The sequence below is a fragment of the Pelobates fuscus genome, chromosome 5, assembly GCF_036172605.1.
Source record: "Pelobates fuscus isolate aPelFus1 chromosome 5, aPelFus1.pri, whole genome shotgun sequence".
Lineage (NCBI taxonomy): Eukaryota > Metazoa > Chordata > Amphibia > Anura > Pelobatidae > Pelobates > Pelobates fuscus.
In genome coordinates this window covers 280499750-280522691 of record NC_086321.1, presented here as the reverse complement: position 1 = coordinate 280522691, position 22942 = coordinate 280499750, and the positions used below count along the sequence as shown (strand labels likewise).

General features: G+C 39.2%; 1 protein-coding gene across 2 annotated transcripts; it reads left to right on the top strand.

The window, feature by feature from the left end:
• Positions 1 to 758: 758 nt before the first annotated feature.
• HOPX (HOP homeobox) lies at positions 759 to 22625 on the top strand. Of its 2 annotated transcripts, none has more exons than XM_063457287.1 (3): positions 759 to 912; positions 15263 to 15424; positions 20944 to 22625. In XM_063457287.1, the coding sequence occupies exons 2-3, from the start codon at positions 15266 to 15268 to the stop codon at positions 21019 to 21021; spliced, it is 237 nt and encodes a 78-aa protein (XP_063313357.1). In that variant the 5' UTR covers positions 759 to 912; positions 15263 to 15265; the 3' UTR covers positions 21022 to 22625. The 2 variants fall into 2 exon arrangements, with proteins under 2 accessions (XP_063313357.1, XP_063313358.1); XM_063457288.1 differs by lacking the exon at positions 759 to 912 and adding an exon at positions 977 to 1085.
• Positions 22626 to 22942: the final 317 nt, after the last annotated feature.

Sequence of the window (22942 nt, the reverse complement as noted above, 5' to 3'; positions counted from 1 at the left end):
GTGTCTGCATTTACCTATTCCTCATAGATTGAAAGCTTGTTTGACAGGGCCTCTTTAGCTCTTGTCTCTGGTTATATTGTGTATATCAATAATTTGTTATTGACAGGTTATTGACATCCCCATTATATAATTGTAAATAACTGATTCTTAAATGCTGATGATAATACAGCCTATATGACAAAACAATCGAACATACATTACTGAATAGCGGTACTGCTGATGTCCTAATTTGTTACACACCCCATTTCCTATAGAATGTAAGCTCGATTGAGCAGGGTCCTCTTCAACCTATTGTTCCCGTAAGTTTATTTGTAATTGTCCTATTTATAGTTAAATCCCACTCTCATCATTTTGTAAAGCACTACGGAATCTGTTGGCGCTATATAAATGGCAATAATAATAATAAAATGACCTGAAATGATAGAGAACAAAAAAAAGGAAATGTTTTTCTTCTCCGACATGTATTTATTAACTAGGATGCCATCCAAACACAGAGTACCTATTCTCATTGTCTCACAATTCATGTTTGCTAAAGGATAACGTGCCTGCAGTGTCTCTTTAATAAATATGAAATAAATAAATAAATGCACGCTTTGGATGAACTCACAAATTGTCCACATGTCACTAAGCAGCCTGTCGGAAAACAATCTGTCACCTATGTGAGAAAAGATTTTTAGCAGTTCCTTCAAAGCTTACATAACCTTCTGCCAAGCTTCGCAGGCGTGTGCTGTGTGTGAAATATGAAACGCCCATTGAGCAGCATATGGAAAGTCAGGCCAGTGACAGAAGAATAGCTCCATAGAAACTTACAGTGCGTACGAGAAGACCTGTGCCTGATCACTAGATTGACAAGTGGTACTCTCTGCTTCGCTGCACTCTCATTTGGCCGAGCTCGTGCTGCAGGTTTTTCAGGTACTTATGTTTGTTAGTTTGTAACACAACAATGCGAGATAACCAAGTAGGCGTCTTCTCACACCACAGCAACACGTCTAGCAGTGTTTTTAACAGACTGCATTTTTTATTAAAACAAGACGTGCTGGCTGCGGGTGTGGACTCTTTTTCAAGCGACCAAAACGTCTATTGATGTAAGTACATATTGTCTGCTTTGCTGTGCTTGATTTAATAGTGGGGCCCAGAAAAGGTTGATTCCAATGGAAACATTTGAAAATGTTAATGCTCGAAGTTGAACAACCTCCGTTCTTGATTTTAGATTAAAAACAAAACAAACAAAAAAAAGGATCATATACTAAACTGGAAAAAAAGTTCTGATGCTTTCCTATGCTGACAGAATACTCACTAAACTGTGAATTGTTATGAATTTACTAGTGAATAGAGCATTTGAAATCAAAACAGCTATGTTGATGAATTACCAGGATAATTGTCCAAATTTGTTAGTTTAGTCTGAAATCTGCAATTCTGAGATTAATTCCTAACCATTCATAATTTAGCGAAGGGCCATGTGAGACTTATGTACTAAGCAAAACTGAATCTAATTGAAATCCAGTTTAGAAAACGTAAGCATCCATTTCTCCATCTATGCTAGTCACAGCTGGGCTACTTTAGCTTTGATTTTATCATTCAATTTCAGTTTGGAGTCTAGTGCAGGGATAGGCAACCTTTGGCACAGCAGATGATGTGGACTACATCTCCCATAATGCTGACAAAGCCTCAGGGGAGATGTAGTCCAGAAGCTCTGGAGTGCCGAAGGTTGCCTACCCTTGGTCTTGTGAATAACCCTACAAACTGTAGTGAACTGAAAACTGGAAAAGTTTGACAGAAACAAATAATTTGAAAATATTGTGTAGCCCAGTCATACTCACAGCACGGCTATTTTGGTCACAATTTTCAAATTGGCTTCCCATTCACCACCACTCTCTGTTTAGTGAATACACCACTCTGTTCATTAGATTTTAAAAAGGGTGCAGGGAATCAGAACAGGTGAACGGCCCACAAAAAAAAAAGAAGCCTTGTGCACCCCATGTTCAAAATAGATATCATCATTGCATCTGCTTGTTTTTTTTTTTTGTCTAATATATTATTTTATCTAGCTGCTTTAGTGATTTGAAGTGCTCATGGAGTACGGAGACTGTATGTGCAGCGTTTCGCTCTTAGAACACGCTATGTAACATCACTGGGGTGTCATTAGCCAGCCTGGAACAGCTGGCTGTAGCAGTTATGTTTGGAGTAACTCTTTATTCATTTGATTGAAACTTGTGCATTAACTTGAATATCCTAAAATTCTCAGGTAGATAGGTAGATTAACCCCTTAAGGACCAAACTTCTGGAATAAAAGGGAATCATGACATGTCACACATGTCATGTGTCCTTAAGGGGTTAAATGTAAATTACAACTGTCACCAATGATCACTATCTGTGCAGGATATGAAGGTGACGTATATTTTACCTTTACATACGTATGTATATATATGCATTGATGGATTAAAATGTGAGCTTTATGGAGTTATGTTATAAGTCAGTATTGTTTGCTGCCATCTGGAGTGTTGTTAATTTAATGAGTAGTTTATATTCACACAGTGCTACTTTGTGACAAACATACAAGGCTGGCTGTGCATAATGTGATGGACAACTGCCGTGCCAGGACTGTCTATCACTGAACCATACAGAGCAGATTCTGGAGTACTAGCTGTCAGACGACTATACCTCCTAATCCTTTTCATGCACCCACACAGAAAGGGTACGGTGTCTAGCGTAAAGGATTTCTTCAGGCTAGGACTGGACTATTCTTTATTGATGCGTTGTATAGACCAGGGGTTCCCAATTAATTGGCATAATGTATCAACATCGTGGAACACAACACCCCCCCCCCCCCCCCCCATGGAAAGAAAATTACAATTGTGCCGGGGGTTTTTCATGTGCCATTGTGTGTCAAGGTGTGTATATCTGTGCTTGTATGTGCCAGTTGTATATTTGAATATTTGTATATTTGAAATAAAAGATATATACACACACACTGGCACATAGTGGCACACAGATACACACACCTTGTGTGTGTGTGTATGTATGTATGTATCTGTGTGTCAAAGTGTGTATATCTGTGTTTGTATGTGTCTGTGTATAAAGGTGTGTGTATCTGTGTTTGTATGTGCCAGTGTGTATGAATCTGACACACAGATACACATACTGGCAGATAGTGGCACACAGATATACACACTGACACAGATACACACAACTTGACACACAGTGTGTATCTGTGTGTGTGTGTGTGTGTGTGTGTGTGTGTCTGTATGTATGTATGTGTGTGTATCTGTGTGTCAAAGTGTGTGTATCTGTGTTTGTGTATCAAGGTATGTGTATCTGTGTTTGTATGTGCCAGTGTGTATAATACTGACACACAGATACACACACTGGCAGATAGTGGCACACAGATACACACCTTGACGCACAGTGTGGATCTGGGTGTGTGTGTGTATGTATGTATCTGTGTGTATGTATGTATCTGTGTGTCAAGGTGTGTGCATCTATGCTTCAACGTGTGTGTATATGTATCTGACAAACATATATACACACACACTGGCACACAGATACACACTGACACACACCTTGACACACATATATACACACTCAGATGAACACTGACACACACATCTTGACTCACAAATGCACACACACTCAGATACACACAGTGACATACACACTTGAACCCACAGATACACACTGGCACATACACACTGACACACTCAGATACACACACAGGCACATATAAACACACTGATACATACTGGCACATACACACACACACTTATATACACACAGTGACACATACACAAACCTTGACACACAGATACACACTCAGACACACATACACTCTCACTGACAAACACACATACTCTTTGACAGACACCCATACACTCTCACTGACAAACACACATACTCTTTGACAGACACCCATACACTCTCACTGACAAACACACATACTCTTTTAAAGACACATATGCAAACACATATACACTCTGATTGACAAGAACAGGTACATTCTCACTGATAAGCACATACACTCTCACACACTGACTGACAAGCACACATTCACTCTCAGTGACAAACACACAAACACATACAAACTCCCTAACAGACACACATACAATTTTTTTTTGGTTACATTTTACTCCACCAGCCCCCCTACCTTTAGGAGTGCTGGCATGGAGTCCCTGTGGTCCAGTGGGGCTGCTGGCAAGCGGTCCCTGGCATTCAGTGGGGCTGCTGAGCGGCTCGCGCGCCTCAGTAAGCTGAACTACAATTCTGACATTTGCTAGAACTCCTCCATTTGCTTCAAATATTCAGAACTTACAACTTACAGAGAACCTTCACCAAAGCTGGAAGTATCTTTCAGTCTCACTATAGCTCAGCTTTTCATTGATCTTACAGGTATACAGTATATGTTTTTATGATACAAATCTTTTTCCTTTGTAATTCTCTGAATTAAAAAAAAAATCTATTAAAAGCACACTTCAGTCATACTCTAGGCACCAACATTACTTAATTTGGCTTCATATTTATATTGTGTTATGCTTCACATTTAAATCTCATTCATACTGTTAAAAAAATAAAGATAAATAAATAAAGACTTTGCAGCCTTGTGCAGTGTAACCAGTATGTTTAGCCACACCCCCTCCTTTCACAAAACAACTTCCTTTATATTGTTAACATCATATATACACAAATATAACTAGGCTATTTAGATTCAGAGCCACAGATATTCGATAACATTTTTTTTTTTTTTTTTTAAATGAAGACTTTTTAACACACTTTTAATCCCATGTCACACAGGCCTTACCGTGGTTGTTGCTGCACCCCTGGCTGAGATCATAAGTAAAGATGATATCAGCCAATCCAATGCACCTCCATTGAGAAGCATTTCGGTCTACTGTGCATGCACCATTCACGATCTCCCTATAGAGATTAGGACATTATTCCAATGCATCTCTAGGTCGAGTGTTCTGTGTTCAACTACAGACTGTGAAGATGCAGACAGTGATCTCGCAGAGATTGCAGTACTCTATTGGGAAGCACCACGAGTGCTTGGAGAAAATCACTAGACGTGCTTAGGGACAAATATAAACACTTTTTTTTTCACAGAAAAGGCAGTATTTACAAATGACAGACTGACATTATAGTCTCTCAGAACATTAAGCTGCTGTGGTTCTGCTCATTGGAGTGTCCCTTTAAGTTATATCAGTGCCCAGAGTGTTCCTTCAACACAAGTGATAATGCCTGTTAGCACACTGTAATAGTTCTATTAAAAAACCAACAGATTGCATTCATGTGACAGTACTCTTTTTATCTCAGTGTCATAATGTGATAATAATTTTAGTTTCACATGCTTACAACCACAGGGAAGATTTATTGTAGTCTTACTGCGTGCAAATGAACAAGAGAAGCTGTAAATAGGTATATGTCCTGGCATTGCACTGCAATTATCATCTGACTGACAGACAGACATAGGTTTTGGATAGTGTAGGGGCTACTTTTCTGGTTCTTTTCTGGTCCTGAAGAAAGTTAGCGTTGCCTATATGAAACGTTGACTACATTAAACAATTTACTGTATTTGATTACTAAGTCCTTGGAGTCCCGTTTGTTTACAGAATGGATAATCTTCTAACTTTGCACCGGGCACTATTAAGTTGAAGTCCTTGAGTGCAAGATTTGTGAGTGTCTTAAGGCATTTTTTGATTGAGTTGCCATTTCAATTAAATGCCAATGCAGTCAATATGAGATTTTGTTTAAAGAAAATAAGAAAACGTGTTCTGGAAAGTGGTGCAAAGATTTTAATGGTGAGGAGTCACCAATGGAATTTGCCTTCAAGTTCCACTGGTTTCCCATGGTGATTGTCCCACCTTTTAGTACTTGCAACAATACTTTACAAAAAGTGGAAAGTGGGTTTTAGCACGTACATTTAACTGTTGACTCTTCCTCTTTCAAATTTTTGCCCAACTTTTCAGAATACAGCACTTTGATAAATCTCTCCCTCCACCCCCTTTGATCAAATTCCCCCTTTATCTTTCTAAAATACTTCAAAGTGACAGAGCGATTTTAACATTCCCTACAATCTCTGTTTTCCCTCTCTGGGCTTCTGTGCAGTACGTTTTCAGCACTGCTCCCGGTTAATATAGAAGTGTGCAAACCAAGTCAAGTTCTGACTTCTGAGTGCAGGTTTCTTCAGGAATTAATTGGATGACGTTTTTTGCTTGGAATGATGTTAATGCTTAAGTGCTGGTTAATTACTCTCAGCATATAAACTGATTTTAATGTGAAACGAAAACAAATCAGAACCTTATTCTTGCATTTGGTAATGTCATTTGATACCTCTTCCTAGGATGATGTCATAGATAAATATTTACCACCTTAGATTCACTTGACAAAAACATAGTAAGCAGCTGGCTTATTGAACAGGTAGCGCTGATTGTCATCACGAACAAAACTTGTGCTTTGAAGTAACAAAAATTACTTTCTTGAAAATTTAAACCTAGCACAATGCTCTACCACAAAAAAGCAAAGGAACACGCCAATAAAGCACCCAATGCATTTTGTTCAGCAAGTGAATACCTGTTAGGGTTGAAGAACAATAGGCTTTACTTTTTTTTTTTTTTTCTCAAGCACTGGGCTTGGTTGAAATTTTTATTAAAAAAGCCTATTTTTCACTTCAATCAATGTTCATTGTGATGACTTTGACTTTACATTTAGGCAGCTTCCTTTTGGTTCATACAAGGGAATAGATCAGCCTGATAGTTTGCTGTGCTCTTGTGTACTGTTCATTAGTCCATTCAGTGTGATTACCAGGGATGTGGAGTCGGTACACATAACCTTTGACTCTGAATCTAACGCTGATCTAACTTTCTGAGGACTCCTTACAATAAGGCAGTCTGGTGGTAGCTTCGTCCTCCCTATCCCGCCAGGCTGCCACAGGCATCCCACCATTGTGGCTCCATGACAAAACAGGCAGATTTCAACTACCATCAAAAAGAAAATCATGGTAGTGACAGCTCGTAGTATATACCACGAGCATTAGACATCCAACAATAGTGTTGCAGAGCATGACGTCTCATGCCAGTCAGTCTATGTTGCTGGGCTGAAGGCAGACTCTGCAATTGGTGTGTATTGCTGGACTACTTCACAATAAGGTATCCCAGCAATATTGGCAATTACCCCTCAGGCTCCCCCTGGGAGCCAATCACAGTAACAACATATCAGCTAAGGTATGTCATCATTGAGATTGCCTATCAGAAGGCCACTCACCCTTTGAGCCAATCAACTCAACAGAGTGTTATTAGGGTTAGCATTAGGTAGGGTTAATGTTAGCAAGATTTAGGATTAGTTAGGGTTAGAGTTTGCTAGGCCCAGGGTATTTAGGTTTAGGATGAGCTAAAGTTAGGGAGAGATGGGGTTAGAAATAGCATCAAAGTGTGACATAATTACCTGCTGGGCTATGCATACATATAGGATATTACAAGAAAGCTCTATTTCCTTGTGGAACAGCATTACATTCCAGTGGAACAAACAGTGAAGGCTGATGATGATGCATCTAATACCATGCTTGTTTCATTAATGGATTTCCTCATGATTGCCACGTCTTTTCTAGCAATTGGTTATATTCTTGCCTTAATTGCCTATATCTCAACAGGAAGTCTTACTATCGTCTCTCTCCTATAGGACAATGAAGGGAGCCATGACTTGTATAATGACTTTTATGTAAAAAACGTGTACATGGATCTCAGCCTATATTTGACTGTCAGAATTCAAAATCTTATTAGTTGCTTTTCTCCTGCTTGATTTGTTCCCTCACTGTTCTACCGGTACTTTGTGTCCATTTTTCTCCATCCCAAATTATTTCATACAAAACTTTTCCTCTTTAAACTTCCTTTTAATATCTTCTCCTAGTGAATATTTACCTGTCTTTATTTTTCTTTACAAACATTCAGTATTTGAGAAAATATCAGTTGTAAAGAGTTGAATAAAATATGCAGATTTAGATTTACATTTGAAATTAACTTTGAATTCACTTTGAATTATTACTTTAGTTAATAACGCTGTTAATAATAACAAGAGTAGAACTAACATCACAACAAAGCATAAAATGTGCCCTTGTTCGCTCTTTTTTTGTGTGTGATGGTGAATGCTGAGTAAGTTGTTTAGTAAATATGATTATTCTGTCATGGGATTTTGGTAGAGCAGTCAGGTTGGAGAGATTTTGCTATATAATACATAAAAAGATTGAACACTAAAATAACTCCAAAGAGATATATACAGAAATGCTTTTATTAAACCGCAATAAGCATAACAAACATAAAGCAGAAAGTAAAGTGACAATAAATAAGGCAATCAAATATACAATGATATTTACAAAAAATTCCACAAGCCTAATCTGGTAGAAACACGAGCCTCTAATACCCCCAATGCTTCGGCACCTCCTGGCTGCCTTTCTCAAGGGTGTTTGCATCAAGCTTACCAGTATCTCCTTATATTTCCCATATATAGCTCATGGCCATCAGTGCACGAACTAATCCGACACCGGAATATCATCACTTCCGATTTTCGGTTAGAAACAAAACATTCCCCCCAAACATATAATCCCCTATAGGTAATATCCACTGGGCACTAAACCATATAAATCAAGAATATAAAGGTCTCCATAATGTTTGTCATGCACGGTGTTGTTGTTATGGAGAGATTTTGCTACCACTTCACGTGGAAGTAAATTCTGAAGTTATTCAGACTCTTCTTTGGCTAGTTAGATCAAAACATTGAGTTTGTCTCAGTTTTGAAACATAGACAGTATGTCTACAGATCTACTATAAGAGCTATTACAAAGTTCAAAAAGCCGTCACTGTGATTTAGGAGGTATCCATCACTATCCTATAACTGCTTCAAAACAGTGTCTTTATTCCAGATATACGTGAAACCCTTCCACCTTGGTAGTCCATCCACATACTGACTGGGACAACCAGATTCCAGCAGTAAATAAAATTACAAACTATCAGATCTCGTTTCTATAGATGATCATTTTTGGCTTCCAGGGATTTGAATTTCCAGAACCCAGCAGCCTACATGTCTCCCTACATGATATTACTATCATGAAGTGTAGATGAATAAAATGCATATATAATGCTCCTACAACCACTGCACTAGATCAACAGTAGTAGAAGTTTCGGTATTGGAAAAAAAAACTTTTCCATATTATATATATATATAAACCTGCCTTTCTAGTAATTAGGCAAGTTACATCAATTTATAGGTTGGTGTCAACTAACATATAATTATGATAACACATAATTAAGAAAGAATGAAGTTTGAGACTAGTTCCATTGTTAAACAAAATAAAAAGATGTATCTGTGAATCTTGAATTATGTCATTACTCTGTATAGCACATTCTAGGTAACTCCATTGACTTGGACACGTGGAAAATATTTTATGTAGCCAAAGCAGTATGATACAAGTTCCTGCACTACTAGATCCAATTTACAGACTGTCCATATGGGGGAGGGAGCTGCTTAATCTAAAAACAATGTATTTCTGTACTAGCCTTTTATAACAAAGTCTGTGAAAGTAATATTTTTTGCCACATTTTCCAGCAATTCATTAGACTTTTTTTTAGATTTTTCCTGGAGTTAAATGCATCATGCATTAAATTCATAAATCTATGTTGAGCCTATGGTGTCACCTGGACGTAAGATAAATTGGCAAGTGGGACTGGTGCACAGCCGGTTTTATAATGTAGGTTCAGCCTTTATTATGGGGGTCAGCTACAGACTTGTCTATCTGGACTACAATTCTTACTGTGCGTTTACTTTACAGATCACTTATTACTGTGTTTAGTTTTAATTGATTTTAAAATCTTGTTACTTTCATGTTTAGAATTAGTTTGCATATATCCCTTATCTTTATCAATCATGTGAATTACTGCAACTGAATTCAGCAACGTCTATTATGCTCTCATTACCTCTTAAGCACCAATTTTTAAAATAGTACTCTTCTCACACCTCACTTACAAATCTCTCAGCAACTGAACCTGAAACTACATATCATAGCTCTGCTCTACCATTAACTTCCAACCTTGTGTCTGTTAGAAATAACTTAAAACACAAACTTGAATGGTATAACAGAAAGACAGGATTGGGAGTATTACCGGTCCTTAGAAAGGCTGGGTTTAACCAGGCGTGTAGCATGGTCTTGAGGTGCCTAGAGGCAAGTCCTTTAAATTTATCCCCCCACCAACCATAGTTACTATAACACACCGTTCGAGCATATTGCATAGTTAGTTACCTCAATAAGTGCACGCTATGTTGGATATACTATAGGGCTGTAGATTGACACTAGAGCAAGGAGACAGGCAGTGCTATTCACTAAGCTAAGATTCGTTTCCAAATATAGGCTCAAGTATAGTGACCTTGATTCTCGGTGCGGCTTGTGGCTGCCCAGCGGGGACCTGGATAACCCCCACCGGTCCAGTTGGGGTAGCGGGTCTGCGAGTGCCCCTTGCCGGAGTAGTGCCAAGCGCCGTGCGGGAGAGCGGCCATCTCGTCCGCCCGGCTAAGTCTCCAGGCCCCGCCGGAAACCTTCGACAGAAGTTTGATTTGGGAGAGAGGCAGGTGATTAGGGATACCCCGGCAGGCTCCTGGCTGAGGTAAGCTGCATAGTCGGTCGTTTTGGCATGCTGGAACGCTATATAGTCACTTAATTCTCCATTTAGCTGTGGAGGTCTCGTGAAACACGCTCAGCCACCAGCCACCTCCGGTCTTAACTTTTAAAAACCCTTTAAGAGAAATCTAAAGTCATAATCTTAATAAAAATATTGTGCAAATTTACCATACTATTTAATACAATAGATGAAACAAAAAGATACTCAGTGCATTAAAGTATAATAGACCATTAGTATAGGTGAATATCTTTTTTTATTGAAATTTATCAACATTTTTGAATCAGAAAAATTAAAGAGTTCAATTCAAAACGGGACTCACAGGAACGGCATTGCAATCATACTGTGGGCGAAACACCCAGGTGTCATAAAAGTATAAAGTAGTACGGGCGATCGCGGAGATATGGGCAGAGCAACGCACCCCGACAATAATGACCGTCATACGCAAAATAAAAGAGACAAGAGACTTGGATGAACTCACAGCACCAAATACACGACACTTACAACTCATTGCACAAGACCTGGGACCTATGGGATGCTAACTACACAGGAACGACATAGGGGCTCTAAAGAAAATGCATACCACCACCTATGACCCCCCCCTGCGAAGAAGAGACAGAAACTGAACTTCCGGACCCCTAACGGAAAAACTAGCTAAAGCGACAACGACCAACCCTACATTAACAAAGATCATCAATCACAAAACAACTAGGCAAGAAAATGAAAAGACACAAAACCTTACAACAGCCTAAAGCAGCGCAACCTAGCCCCTCCCTCAAACTCCCCACTTTCCCTCCCCCAACCCTCCTTACCCTTGTTCTCCTCCTCCTAGCCACCACCTCAGGCTACCCTGAGAGGCAAGCCATAGCTCATCTACCGACCTCCACTCCTCCAGTCTAGAGAACCATAGTGACAAGGCTGGTGCAGTTTGTCGCCAAAAATATGGGATTATTTGTTTTGCTGTCTTTAAAATATTGAACGGCTCACAACCCTCCCCCCAACACATCTCACCTTTCAGATGTGTGACACGGCAAAAGACTCGCTGTGCATGGTCGGACCAACATCCCTAGCCACACCAATACAGAGTGTAAGCGCCCAAGTACCAAACTTAGACTATAGAACATGGGTTATGCTGGGATGCACACGCTTTTGCCAGTTGCTTCATGGCAACAACATTTTACACTTCCCGGACCTGCAGGCCAAGTTCAACCTGCCGAGTAAGCTACTGTTCACATACCTGCAACTGAAGTCATACATATTAGAAAATTCTAAAGTAGGCACGGGACCCACCCAACTAACACAATTAGAAAAGCTATGCACAGCCCCAATCCCCCCAAAGAGAGTACTCTCCACCATATACACCGCACTGATCGATGCACATCCACTAGAGCTCAGGTCATACAGGGAAGCGTGGCATAGAGAACTAGAATACAATTCCAGACGATCAATGGGATAAAGCATACATGGCACATAGAGGTAACACATCCTGTGCAACACACTTTGAATTGATGAGGAAAATTATGTACAGATGGTACTATGTACCTAAAAAGCTTTCCCGCATGTACCCGAATATGTCAAACAAATGTTGGAGATGCGGGGAGGGGGTGGGAACAATGCTACATATCTGGCGGTCCTGCCCGAGCCTTCAAAGCTTCTGGAAAATGGTCACGGCAGAGGTGTCCAACGTTACCCAAATAGAGCAAAGTCGTACACCGGACCAATGTATCTTGTTCATGTTACTGAGGGACACACCCACACCACAGACTAAATTCACTTTACAGATCTTGATAGCAGCAAATATACTGCTTGTGAGAGCCTAGAAAACAGGTAAAGTCCCGAGCAAAAGAGCCTTAAGGGAACAAGTAACTCTTAACTGGGGCTACGAATAAATGGCACACTCCTCCATAATATCTAACCCTAACACCGTTGAAGTCAAAACTATCTGGGACAACTATACGCACAAAGCTAATAATGAAAGGAAACCTGGAACTGAAGAGCCTTCCCCGTAACCCCTTAGTCGTGAACGTCTTGACAGGACGGTCATGTCTGTGGGGTGAAGGTGGGAACCCTGCAGGCCTCACCATGCCCCCTACTATGCCCTAGGATAACTTAGTATAGCATTAGGAACAGCCAATCAGTGTACAAACATAATAACACATGAGCTATAAACACCTTGCTCGAAGTGAAGACAAAACTACCGATATATCCCCCCTCCTTTTTCTTATCTGTACCCCACCCAAATGTCAGTCCATAATGTTAAACTTCAACCACAAACGGTTGAGAAGCGACAAGCCATGGCTCCTTGATAGAACAGAACAGAGCATAGATACACCCAAAACAGGTCCAGAGGAAACTATCAAATGCTGGAAGTGTATCTTTTTATTGACGTGTTGTTTTGTTGACATACAATGTATAGCTTACTTGATTGACGATTACCCCCTGAAATCCCTCTTTCTTTTCCGTACCCCGAAAATTCAATAAAAATTGTCAAATTGAAAAAAAATATATGGAACGGCCTTGATTTTTGGTACCTAGATGAGTGGGTCGTTGTGTGCTGTAAGAGGAAAGAAGCCGGGTGGAACCGTGGTAACCTGTCAGTGAACTTCTTAGTGATAGAGGCTATTTTCCCTCAAAATGGCATGATGAGTCGGTACTCCCACCATATGAGGATAAATGTTGATTTCTCGGATCTCCACCACTTACCATCCAGTGTTGGGTTGACTGCTTGTTGGGGTCATGTACCACAGTGAGGATTTTGTATGCTCACTCTCGCATTGTGGTGTACTAAATTGCACATCTTATGCCGCTGGGCGGTAGTGAATGATTCCCCTGTTGTCTGTTCCCATTTGGATTAGAAAGGTGGGTGTGGTAAATTTTGTTGTTTTTGCAGAATGGCATACACGCTGTGTGGCAGTGGATCTGGGTCCATGCACAAGATTTCAAAGTATATTGGATCCATAAATATGCCTGGGCGTCGGGGGAGTTTCATGATATACTTGTACAGTTGAGAGTAGTGCTATCTGGTTATAAATGTGAGCGGGACCTGTGTCTGTATATTTCCGTGTGTTGTTATTTTCTGGTCTGACACCACATGACGTATCTGTTGAAGTGCCTGATATAGGAGACATTTTGCCACCTAAAGCTCTGTGCCTGGTGCAAAGTCTGAGTTGTAAACTAGGGATAATACTAAAAAGAGAGCGCAATATGAAATTAAAGCAAATGTCCTAAACAAAAAGTCAAGATATAGTTAGAATAATACAGTGAATATAGTACCCTCTGGTACTTAGACAGTAATAGCAGCTAAAACGAAAAGAATTCTCCCAAATTCTAAGAAACAAATTGGCATATGAGTTTCAGCGCTTAGTAGATATTCCCCTTTAAAAATAAAAAGGGGGCATTTAGTATGAAAAAAACAATAATATAAAAAAATCATATAGATCACAGAAAAAAGAAAAAAAGGGAAAAAGATAAAAATGTGTCCAAATGTTCTATCTGTAACAAAGTCCTGAACAAAAAAAGTCCAAATTTCGTAATGATTTGCAGGGACTCGAAAGTGAGTTGAGATACCTTTAAAAAAACGGAGACAGGGAAAGATACATAGCGTAATACTGTATCAAAAAGGTATTTATTGTCCAATATACAGGAACAAAGTTGAAAGGATCCCCCCCCAACATAAGACTCTTACATAAAATAAAATGTAGTACTCATCGTAATATATATTGCAGGCAAATAGATCTGTCCCAGCGGCTTGTGTGTTTCCCTATGACAGCTCCTCTCCGGTGCACTCGGGTAGGTTGTCGGTAATATGCTCAAAGGGAAAATGCTGGCTGGAAAAACCGGCTTCTGGTAGGCGCTGGTGCAGTCTGCTGCAGATGGTAGTTCTCAATGATAGGGTGCTTTTTTCTTCATTGAGAACTACCATCTGCAGCAGACTGCACCAGCGCCTACCAGAAGCCGGTTTTTCCAGCCAGCATTTTCCCTTTGAGCATATTACCGACAACCTACCCGAGTGCACCGGAGAGGAGCTGTCATAGGGAAACACACAAGCCGCTGGGACAGATCTATTTGCCTGCAATATATATTACGATGAGTACTACATTTTATTTTATGTAAGAGTCTTATGTTGGGGGGGGATCCTTTCAACTTTGTTCCTGTATATTGGACAATAAATACCTTTTTGATACAGTATTACGCTATGTATCTTTCCCTGTCTCCGTTTTTTTAAAGGTATCTCAACTCACTTTCGAGTCCCTGTAAACTAGGGAGTGGAAGGGAATGAGAATAGGCCCAATTTGGGCGTACGAAGTAAAGAAAAAAGTAATATACATCAAGTTTATTTACTTGTAATAGATGATGTTTGTTACTTTTTTCTTTACTTTGTAGGGCAAGTAAAGACATGACTTTGGTGTTAAAGGTTTGTAGCATTGGGTTATCCCCATTTATAGTCCCCTAGATGACTAATCAGTCTACTTAGAGTGGACTATCTTTTCTTGTGGATTACTATTTTTCTGCTCAGTTTAAAATGTACAAAGCAAGGTTTCATGTGTTTCCAAACATAGCTATATGGATACTGATGGATAAATGTTTGTCTAATTTATATTTACCACTTCCAGACAATGAGTTCACTACAAAAGGAGATACAGGAAAACGAAAACCCTACGCAGGAACAACAGGACATCCTCGAGTACAATTTTAATAATGTGTCCAAGCAGCCAGACGAAACCACCCTGATGCTAATTGCTGCTGAAGCAGGTCTTACAGAAGAAGAGGCAAAAGTGAGTGCATTAATCTTTACACCAGATTTCTCCAAACTCTGACCCTACAGATGTTGCTGTACTTAAACTCCCATGATTCTTTTAATGAAATAGCGTTGTAGTTCAGCAACATCTGGTGGGCCCGAGTTTGGAGAGCTTAAACAATGTATGGATCACGTGAATGATGTATGGAAACATTCTGAAGTAAAGCTTATACATAAAATAGTCTTTTAGATTATATTTTTACAGAGATGGTGCAAGGATTTTCATCTACACAGATGAAATTTTTTTTGACTATACCTGTGTGTCTAATAACCCCCCTTATGCCTATATTACCCATCCTTTTGCCCCTTTTGTACATCTTACAGCCTAGGCTGCACTAGAGTTCGACGGCCGAGTAAATTTGGCATGGCTGCATAAAGTGACCAATGGGAGAGGGGTACTCTGTGCTCCCATCTCCTGCCATTCACCCGGACATCTTTGCGTCACCGGGCTGATGCGCCCTAAGTGGCTGCTTGTGCCGCCTTATGATAGCGCCGGCTCTGAGCACAGCCTACAGTCCCGCAAGACGAGAGAAGTAAGAGGGACATAAAGATGGACCTTGATCAAATAAAGCTGAAAAGATGCCACTTAGAAATCGTGTTCAGGACACTAAAAGATTCATGCATATAAATTTATGTTTTACACACACTTTGGTAAATCACTAATAGAAAAGCAAAAATATCATGGAGTAATAATACCTGATTTTAGGATAATATGCAGGTCAATTTAAACAATATTACAATATCAATAATATTATTTTAGTTCTATTTAGGTTTGTCCCTCCATTAAAAGAAAAAAGGAAAATCCACATATCAAGTGATTTCTAACATTTAACTGTCTTTGCCTCCAACTATGGGGGGGAAAGAATTGTAAGCATATGATTTGTCATTGGCAATATCTTGTTGGTACTGACACTGCTTTGTTTAGCCTATGTCTAGTTTCCTATCACGCTGCTGTGTATTCCCTCATCCTGCTTCGCTCTGGCTGACCTTGTATAACTACATCTCCTGAAAGGCATCAATTGTCCCTCCGATTTAGCAGCTAGCGAAACTGATATATTAATGAGCAAAGTAGAACATCCTCTGTTTCTCTCCACACACTGAGTTGCTTGTTCTAAGACTTCACTGAAATATCCAGCAACACAAAACTTCTAAAAGAAACATTACATAGACGGTCAGACAAGACAAATAAGAGCCATCTGTCTGTCACTGTATTGCATTTTGATCAAATAAAATATTATTCTATCCTATTTTGATAAGTTAGAAATCCTACCAAATTGGGTTATTTTAGGTTGCCCATCTTCAGCCACTACCTAGCACTTACCAAATAATTTGTGACATTTTTCCTATATTTGCGGTCTTTGAGTGAACCCTTATTTCCTTGTAGACCCTAATTAACCAGGTAAACGTAAGTAGAGAGAAATCGGGACAGCGCATCCACATAAATGTAACATATTTAACCATTAAATTACCAATGAAAAACATTGAATGTAGTAACAAGACACCTCCTGTTTGAAGCTTATTCTAAAACTCATTTGCATGCAAGCAGAAATTTCAGCGGTGTCCATAACGTCTATTGAGTTTTGTTGTACAATGACATACGCAGACACATTCACTTAAGTTCAAACATGGCATCGTACATTTTGTACGATGCCTTGTACATTTTATACATTATGATACAAGAAACAAAACCTGTTGGTAGGTTATAATCATCATACATCAGAAGTAATAGGCTAGAAGAACAGATAACTTAGACTGAAATGTATGGTAGGGTACCCCATTCTAAGTACTATACTCACACTATGCCTGAAAACTGAACTCAAAGAGGCAGTATTGTGGGGTGATATGGGTTTTAAAGTGGGAGAATAAGGGCAGTACTGTGGGGGATTGGGGCATTAATGGTAGGGATTGGCATAGTATTGTGGGAATGGGGATTTAGTGTTGTGCGATACGGGCACTATTGTGGTAGATAGGGGCAGCATTGTGGGGGACTGGAGCTATGGTGGAGAGGATAGGAACAGTATTGTGGGGCATAGGGGCTTTTAGCTGGGGAGATAAGAACAGTATTGTGGGGGTTGGAGTTTTAGTGGGGTATAGGGGTTGGAGTTTTAGTGGGGTATAGGGGTAGTATTAGGGGGTGGGGTTTTAGTGGGGTTATAGAGGCAGTATTGTGGGCGGTAGGGGCAGTATTGTAAGGGAGTGGGGCTTTAGTGGGGGGATAGTGTCAGTATTGTTGGGGTGGGGGCAGTATTGTGGGTGGACAGGGGCAGTATTGTGGGGTATAGGGACAGTGTGGCTTAGACACAATCTAACACACTCACAGACATTCTTAATGTTACGTCCGTCACTTATGTGACGGGAGGAGTCTAGGAGGCAGGAATCAGCCAAGGCGAAGTACCAAAGGAAAACCATATTCTTAGGAAGGAAAGCCAGGAGTCAGTTCAGGCTGCATGGGTTCAGGGACGATATATAACAGGCAGGGAGTCAGATACCGAATAAATCAGATAAGGCAGGACAGGCACACTGAAGTTGACACCACAGTAAGCACAGTAGAACTGAGCAGTGAGGTAGAGGTAGACTGCAATTATAACAGGGAGAGGTATCCACCTCTTACATTCTATTGGTTAGAAGGTGAGCTGTACTGTACCGTTAAGAGGCCGGCGTTCGGGCATGCGTGCGCCAAGCGAGAGAATCACATGTGGCTTCAGCTGGGACCTCCTGCGGGTCGCGGCGTGGTGTGGAGAACCGCGGTACCACGTCCATGTGTTGCAGGACCGCCAGTTGGAGGTACATGATGCTGTGCACGCGGGGGTCCTCGGCATGCACCAAGAGGAGACCGCTGCAACAGCAGACGGAGACGCGGCGGTGGGGTCACAGGTAAGTGCGCTTGTGACACTCACACACAGTGAAAAAAGTTTTTTTAAATCCACCCAGTGTCTCTACCTTTAGGGGAACTAGAGTGGATCCACAGCGATCCAAACCCACAAGCTCCCTCACGGCTGACTAACTCTACCAAAATAAATCTTCCTCCTGGCTGCCACTCACAGCTGGTGAAAAGTAAAAAAACAGAGGCTCTCTGCCTGGTTCTGATCTGATCTAGGAATTGATAATAATCGTGGAAGCCTAGCCCTAGTAATATACTAGGTTCCAAGGGCTATACTCTATCCCTTCATCACTTCTGGTTTAAACCTTTTAATATATCTCTGGAAAATATTATTTCCTTTTCTGTCCCCCTCAACTTTTTAATTTCCCATAGCCTTGATCCACCCTTGATGTCCTGAGATACCAGTGGACTTCTGTTTGTTACTATTTGTTTTCTGATGCTCTGTTTTTTTGCGTATCATCTCTTTGTATCCATTAATATATGGTCTTGCTAATACGAATAAATTACATAGGAAAAAATTGTAAGGTAAGAATGCCTAGAAACGCAAAGCTAATTATGTACTCAAATCCTCATTGTCATCAACCAATAAAAAATGCACTTTAGATCAAAGCAGAATGAAACGCAACAGAATATTACTAAAGAGTACTCTAAATATAAGAGTAAAAAGAAAAAAATAGTTAGTTATTAGGAAAATATAATGTTATGATACAGTATGTTTCATGTATGCTTTTGTGCCCTTTTTTAACAAAAAACAAATTAGGTCACAATAGCCTAATTGAAATACATAATCTTAGCTATTTCAGCCTTAGATTTGAAATTCATTTTACATTCCCCACAATTCACAATTTTGTGTTGCTCTCTCTAACTATGAAGTATAGTTTTGCTAGGAGATGGCTGCACATGCCTTCCTTTGATACATGTTTCACATACCATGGATATGAAATGTACTGTGTTTAATGGTAGCCATATGTCACCTTGACATGTAATGTGATAACACAAACACATATATATGTGTAAAAACAAAAGCTATTTGGAATGAAGGGATTCTAATTACAAATCTCTGGTGTTTTTGTTCTAAAAACAAATGGAAACCATTCCAAATTTTCTTTAAAAGAATATAATAATGCAAAATAAAGGTTCTGTCTATGGATACTATTACAAACACTTGTTTTACTGCTGTTGTAGCCCAAATAAAACCTTTACATTCACACTAAAGTATTTGTGAGTCTAAAGTGGGACTGGGACAATCACAGTTTTGGTATCATTTTGTTAAGAGAATATAACAAATGTTAAAGCTACTCTCCTCCCCATAACAACTTAATCTCAATGAATTTGTTATGGTGGCAGGAATGCCTGGACCCTGCTGTCTTACCTTCAGGAGTTAAACTGTTTTTAACCCCTTAAGGACACATGACATGTGTGACATGTCATGATTCCCTTTTATTCCAGAAGTTTGGTCCTTAAGGGGTTAATTAAATGGTTTGACCCCAAAGTTTGTCCCCAGCCTCCATCACTACCACCCTCATTCTGCCTCCGGTCATCATACAGTCCATGAAGGTTTACTGTCAGATGACATTCTGTGCTTATCACTTGTCTCCAAGGCAGAGATTCCTTGCCTGTATGATGGCCAGAGGAGGATATAGTGTTGTGAGGCACAGAAGAAACAAATGTCAAGGTTAAACTGGTCAAAAATGGTTTAGCCATTAACGGTAAGATGGCACCCAGTAACCCAAACCTCCATAACATCTTCTTTGGAATGTAGTTGTTAAGGGGGCTGGAGTCTGGAAAAAGTGTCCCTTTAATATCAAATAGTAAGCAATTTACCTTGCTCTTTTACAGGAACATTATCTCAGGCCTTAGTAAATGTTAACTGTGAGACTGAAATTTCTAAATGTTTTTAAAATAGTAAAATGCATTTACTCAACTTAAATGTGAAATTGACCTCCACAGCGTTTACTGCAATGCACTATTGATTTCATAGTAAGAAAAAAAAAAAACATTAAATATGTTACTTACACAAGTATTCAACATCCACAAAGTAATAGTAGTCAAGGCCACATTAAAAGGGACACTATAAGTACCAAAACAACTTTAGGTTAATGGAGTAGTTTTGGTGTCTTGATCCCGCCCCTGCAGTCTCACAGCTCAATTCTCTGCCCTTATGAGCTCTTGCCATAAGCCCCCTGCATGTGACCTACACCGTCTTCCTACACATTTCTTGTAAAGAAAGATCTAATGTTTAAACTATTGTTATTGCGCAGACTCTTTAGTTTAGAATGTCTTATATCCTGCTCTGTTAATAGCCTGCAGGAGCCTCATGCAGTGTCATTAAAGTTCAATTAACAGAACAGGAGATAAGACCTTCTAAAGTAAACACACTGCGTTGTCACATCTGAATTGTAGTGAAATAAAAACCAAATTGAGTTGAAGAATTTTACCAAATCATCTATTTTTGTGATTCAATTTTTAATTAATTACAGATATAGTAACCTCCTAATCTTTACAGCAATAAAAATCTGCATTATTATATTTGACATTTTAACTATAGTACTGGAAATAGTTTTCAGCACCTAAACTTAAAATTCTGACAAATAGTTTTGTTTCTCTTTGCCTAGGAATGGTTCAAAGCCCGATTAGCCAAATGGAGAAAATCAGAGGGCTTACCGACGGAATGTGGGTCAGTCATGGACTAAGCAGCTGTACCTGGAGGGATTTTGGACACCATTTTGTACTTAAATGGAGTTTATATTTTCCTACAAAAATGAATGTGATGTTCTGAGAGTAAAACATATGTCTATACATGTATAATTATTTTAACAAAATGAACTGCTTTTATATAAATATATATATGCATATATAAGTTCCGGTTGATGTGACATATTTTGAATTTATAACATGGGAAAAATTCACACATGAAAAAAGGGAAATATTTAACAAATATAATGTAATGGTTACATTAAAATTATATTAAAATGATTTATCTATAAATAGATTTAGTGTCTAAAGGCATGTACATAAGTAAATATGACTTATGTGGTGCAATATAAGAAATGGTTAGAAGACAAATGAGATAGCTTTGCAGACAGCGGATTCAATGCTAACCATCTCACAAACTAAAAACCCCACACTGCCTCCACTTGCACCATATCTTCTCAGTGATACACCTGCTCTAAGCCTCCATACAAGCTTTATCAAACAGTAAACATCTCGTTCTTCCTCTTCACGAGCCCTATTCCTAATTCTTTTTTTCATTTGTCTTTTATTGTTCTAATAGCATTTCTAACGTTATTCATTATCTTTACAATACTACTCTTTGATAAATATGAACTGCTATATCTCAAGTGAAGTTTAGCAAATTACATTCTTTAGTCCCACTACATGCTTTTTTTTTTACAGTGGAATCACATGTAATAAAATGTTAATTGAATATTAAATTGTAAATTTATATGGAAAATTTATTTTTTTTTAAACCTGTTTTTTCAGCATAATTTTATTTTGAGGTCACTGTTTGTAGCTGTCAACAGCAAAGTCTTCTGGGGTTCTAATACTCATGAACAGTGGACATCTAATTTGTGTAGAATAAAAGCTATAGCAAGCATCTGGCAAAGATGGTATGACGATCTTGTGGTATGTGCGAACAGTCAAATCTAAACACCCAAGGGTTCTATTTATTAAAGATATAATATTTGACATACTAACATGGCTGTTCTCTTCAACTCAATTTAGAATGTTGTAATCTGCCACAATTCTGCAGGTTAATGAACAGTTACATTGAGTTAAACCCAACAACTGCATTCAACACCCATGTATCTCTAGCTATTTGTTGTCAATGGAATTTAGCAAGTAGAAGTAGATTAGATAGAGAGCAGATTTTTTTCATGGAATCCCTCACAATAGATTTAAATTAGGTGTTTATTAACATATTTTTCTAGGCTAACTCAGGTATGTAACATGGTAGAATCTTTTAGATACAAGCTTGTTCAGTGAAAAATACACTGACAGCTATGTGGACTCGTGTACAAAAGCCCAAGAAAAACAGAGATGCTCAACAATAGTGAATATTCCAGCCCAGCATGATTTATCTAGACTGATTTTGTGGTTCCACTTGTTCCACTAATCATTTAAGAGTCTCAAAATTTTGCAGGTAATTTGGTGGCCAAATTATCTAACACGCACTACATTACGAAAAAGATATATAAGTTCCATTTGGTATCAATATGTAGGAAAAGCTTGTGCAAACAAATATTGTAATAATGCAAGGGATTATAATAAATTGTTATTATAGTATATAGTTTGTGTAAGGGGCAAATAGCCGTATATGGAGTAAGGATCCAGCATAAGCGTAGGATAGTATATAGGGAGCAAGTCGGTTGTGGTGTGCCGAGACCGACGATACGGTAGGCCTGTAAATAAAGAGGGCCCACCAAGGAGTAAGAAAGTAAAGTAAATGGAAAGAAAAGAGAAAGTGTTGAAATGAGGAGTGGGTGGGAGGGTCATTCTGATGCTGCCCTCAAGCGATATGAGTCAGGTAAGGGGTGTCCCTTATATAGGGGAGTGAATTAATTTAAGCCCCTCCCACAAATACAGGCCAAACGGCCTTAATACTTGTGTAAG

Excerpts from the sequence above, each read along its gene's own strand:
- HOPX (XM_063457287.1), top strand. The coding sequence starts at position 15,266 with ATGAGTTCACTACAAAAGGAGATACAGGAAAACGAAAACCCTACGCAG. Across the intron at positions 15,425-20,943 it reads TTACAGAAGAAGAGGCAAAA|GAATGGTTCAAAGCCCGATT; the intron begins GTGAGTGCATTA and ends CTCTTTGCCTAG.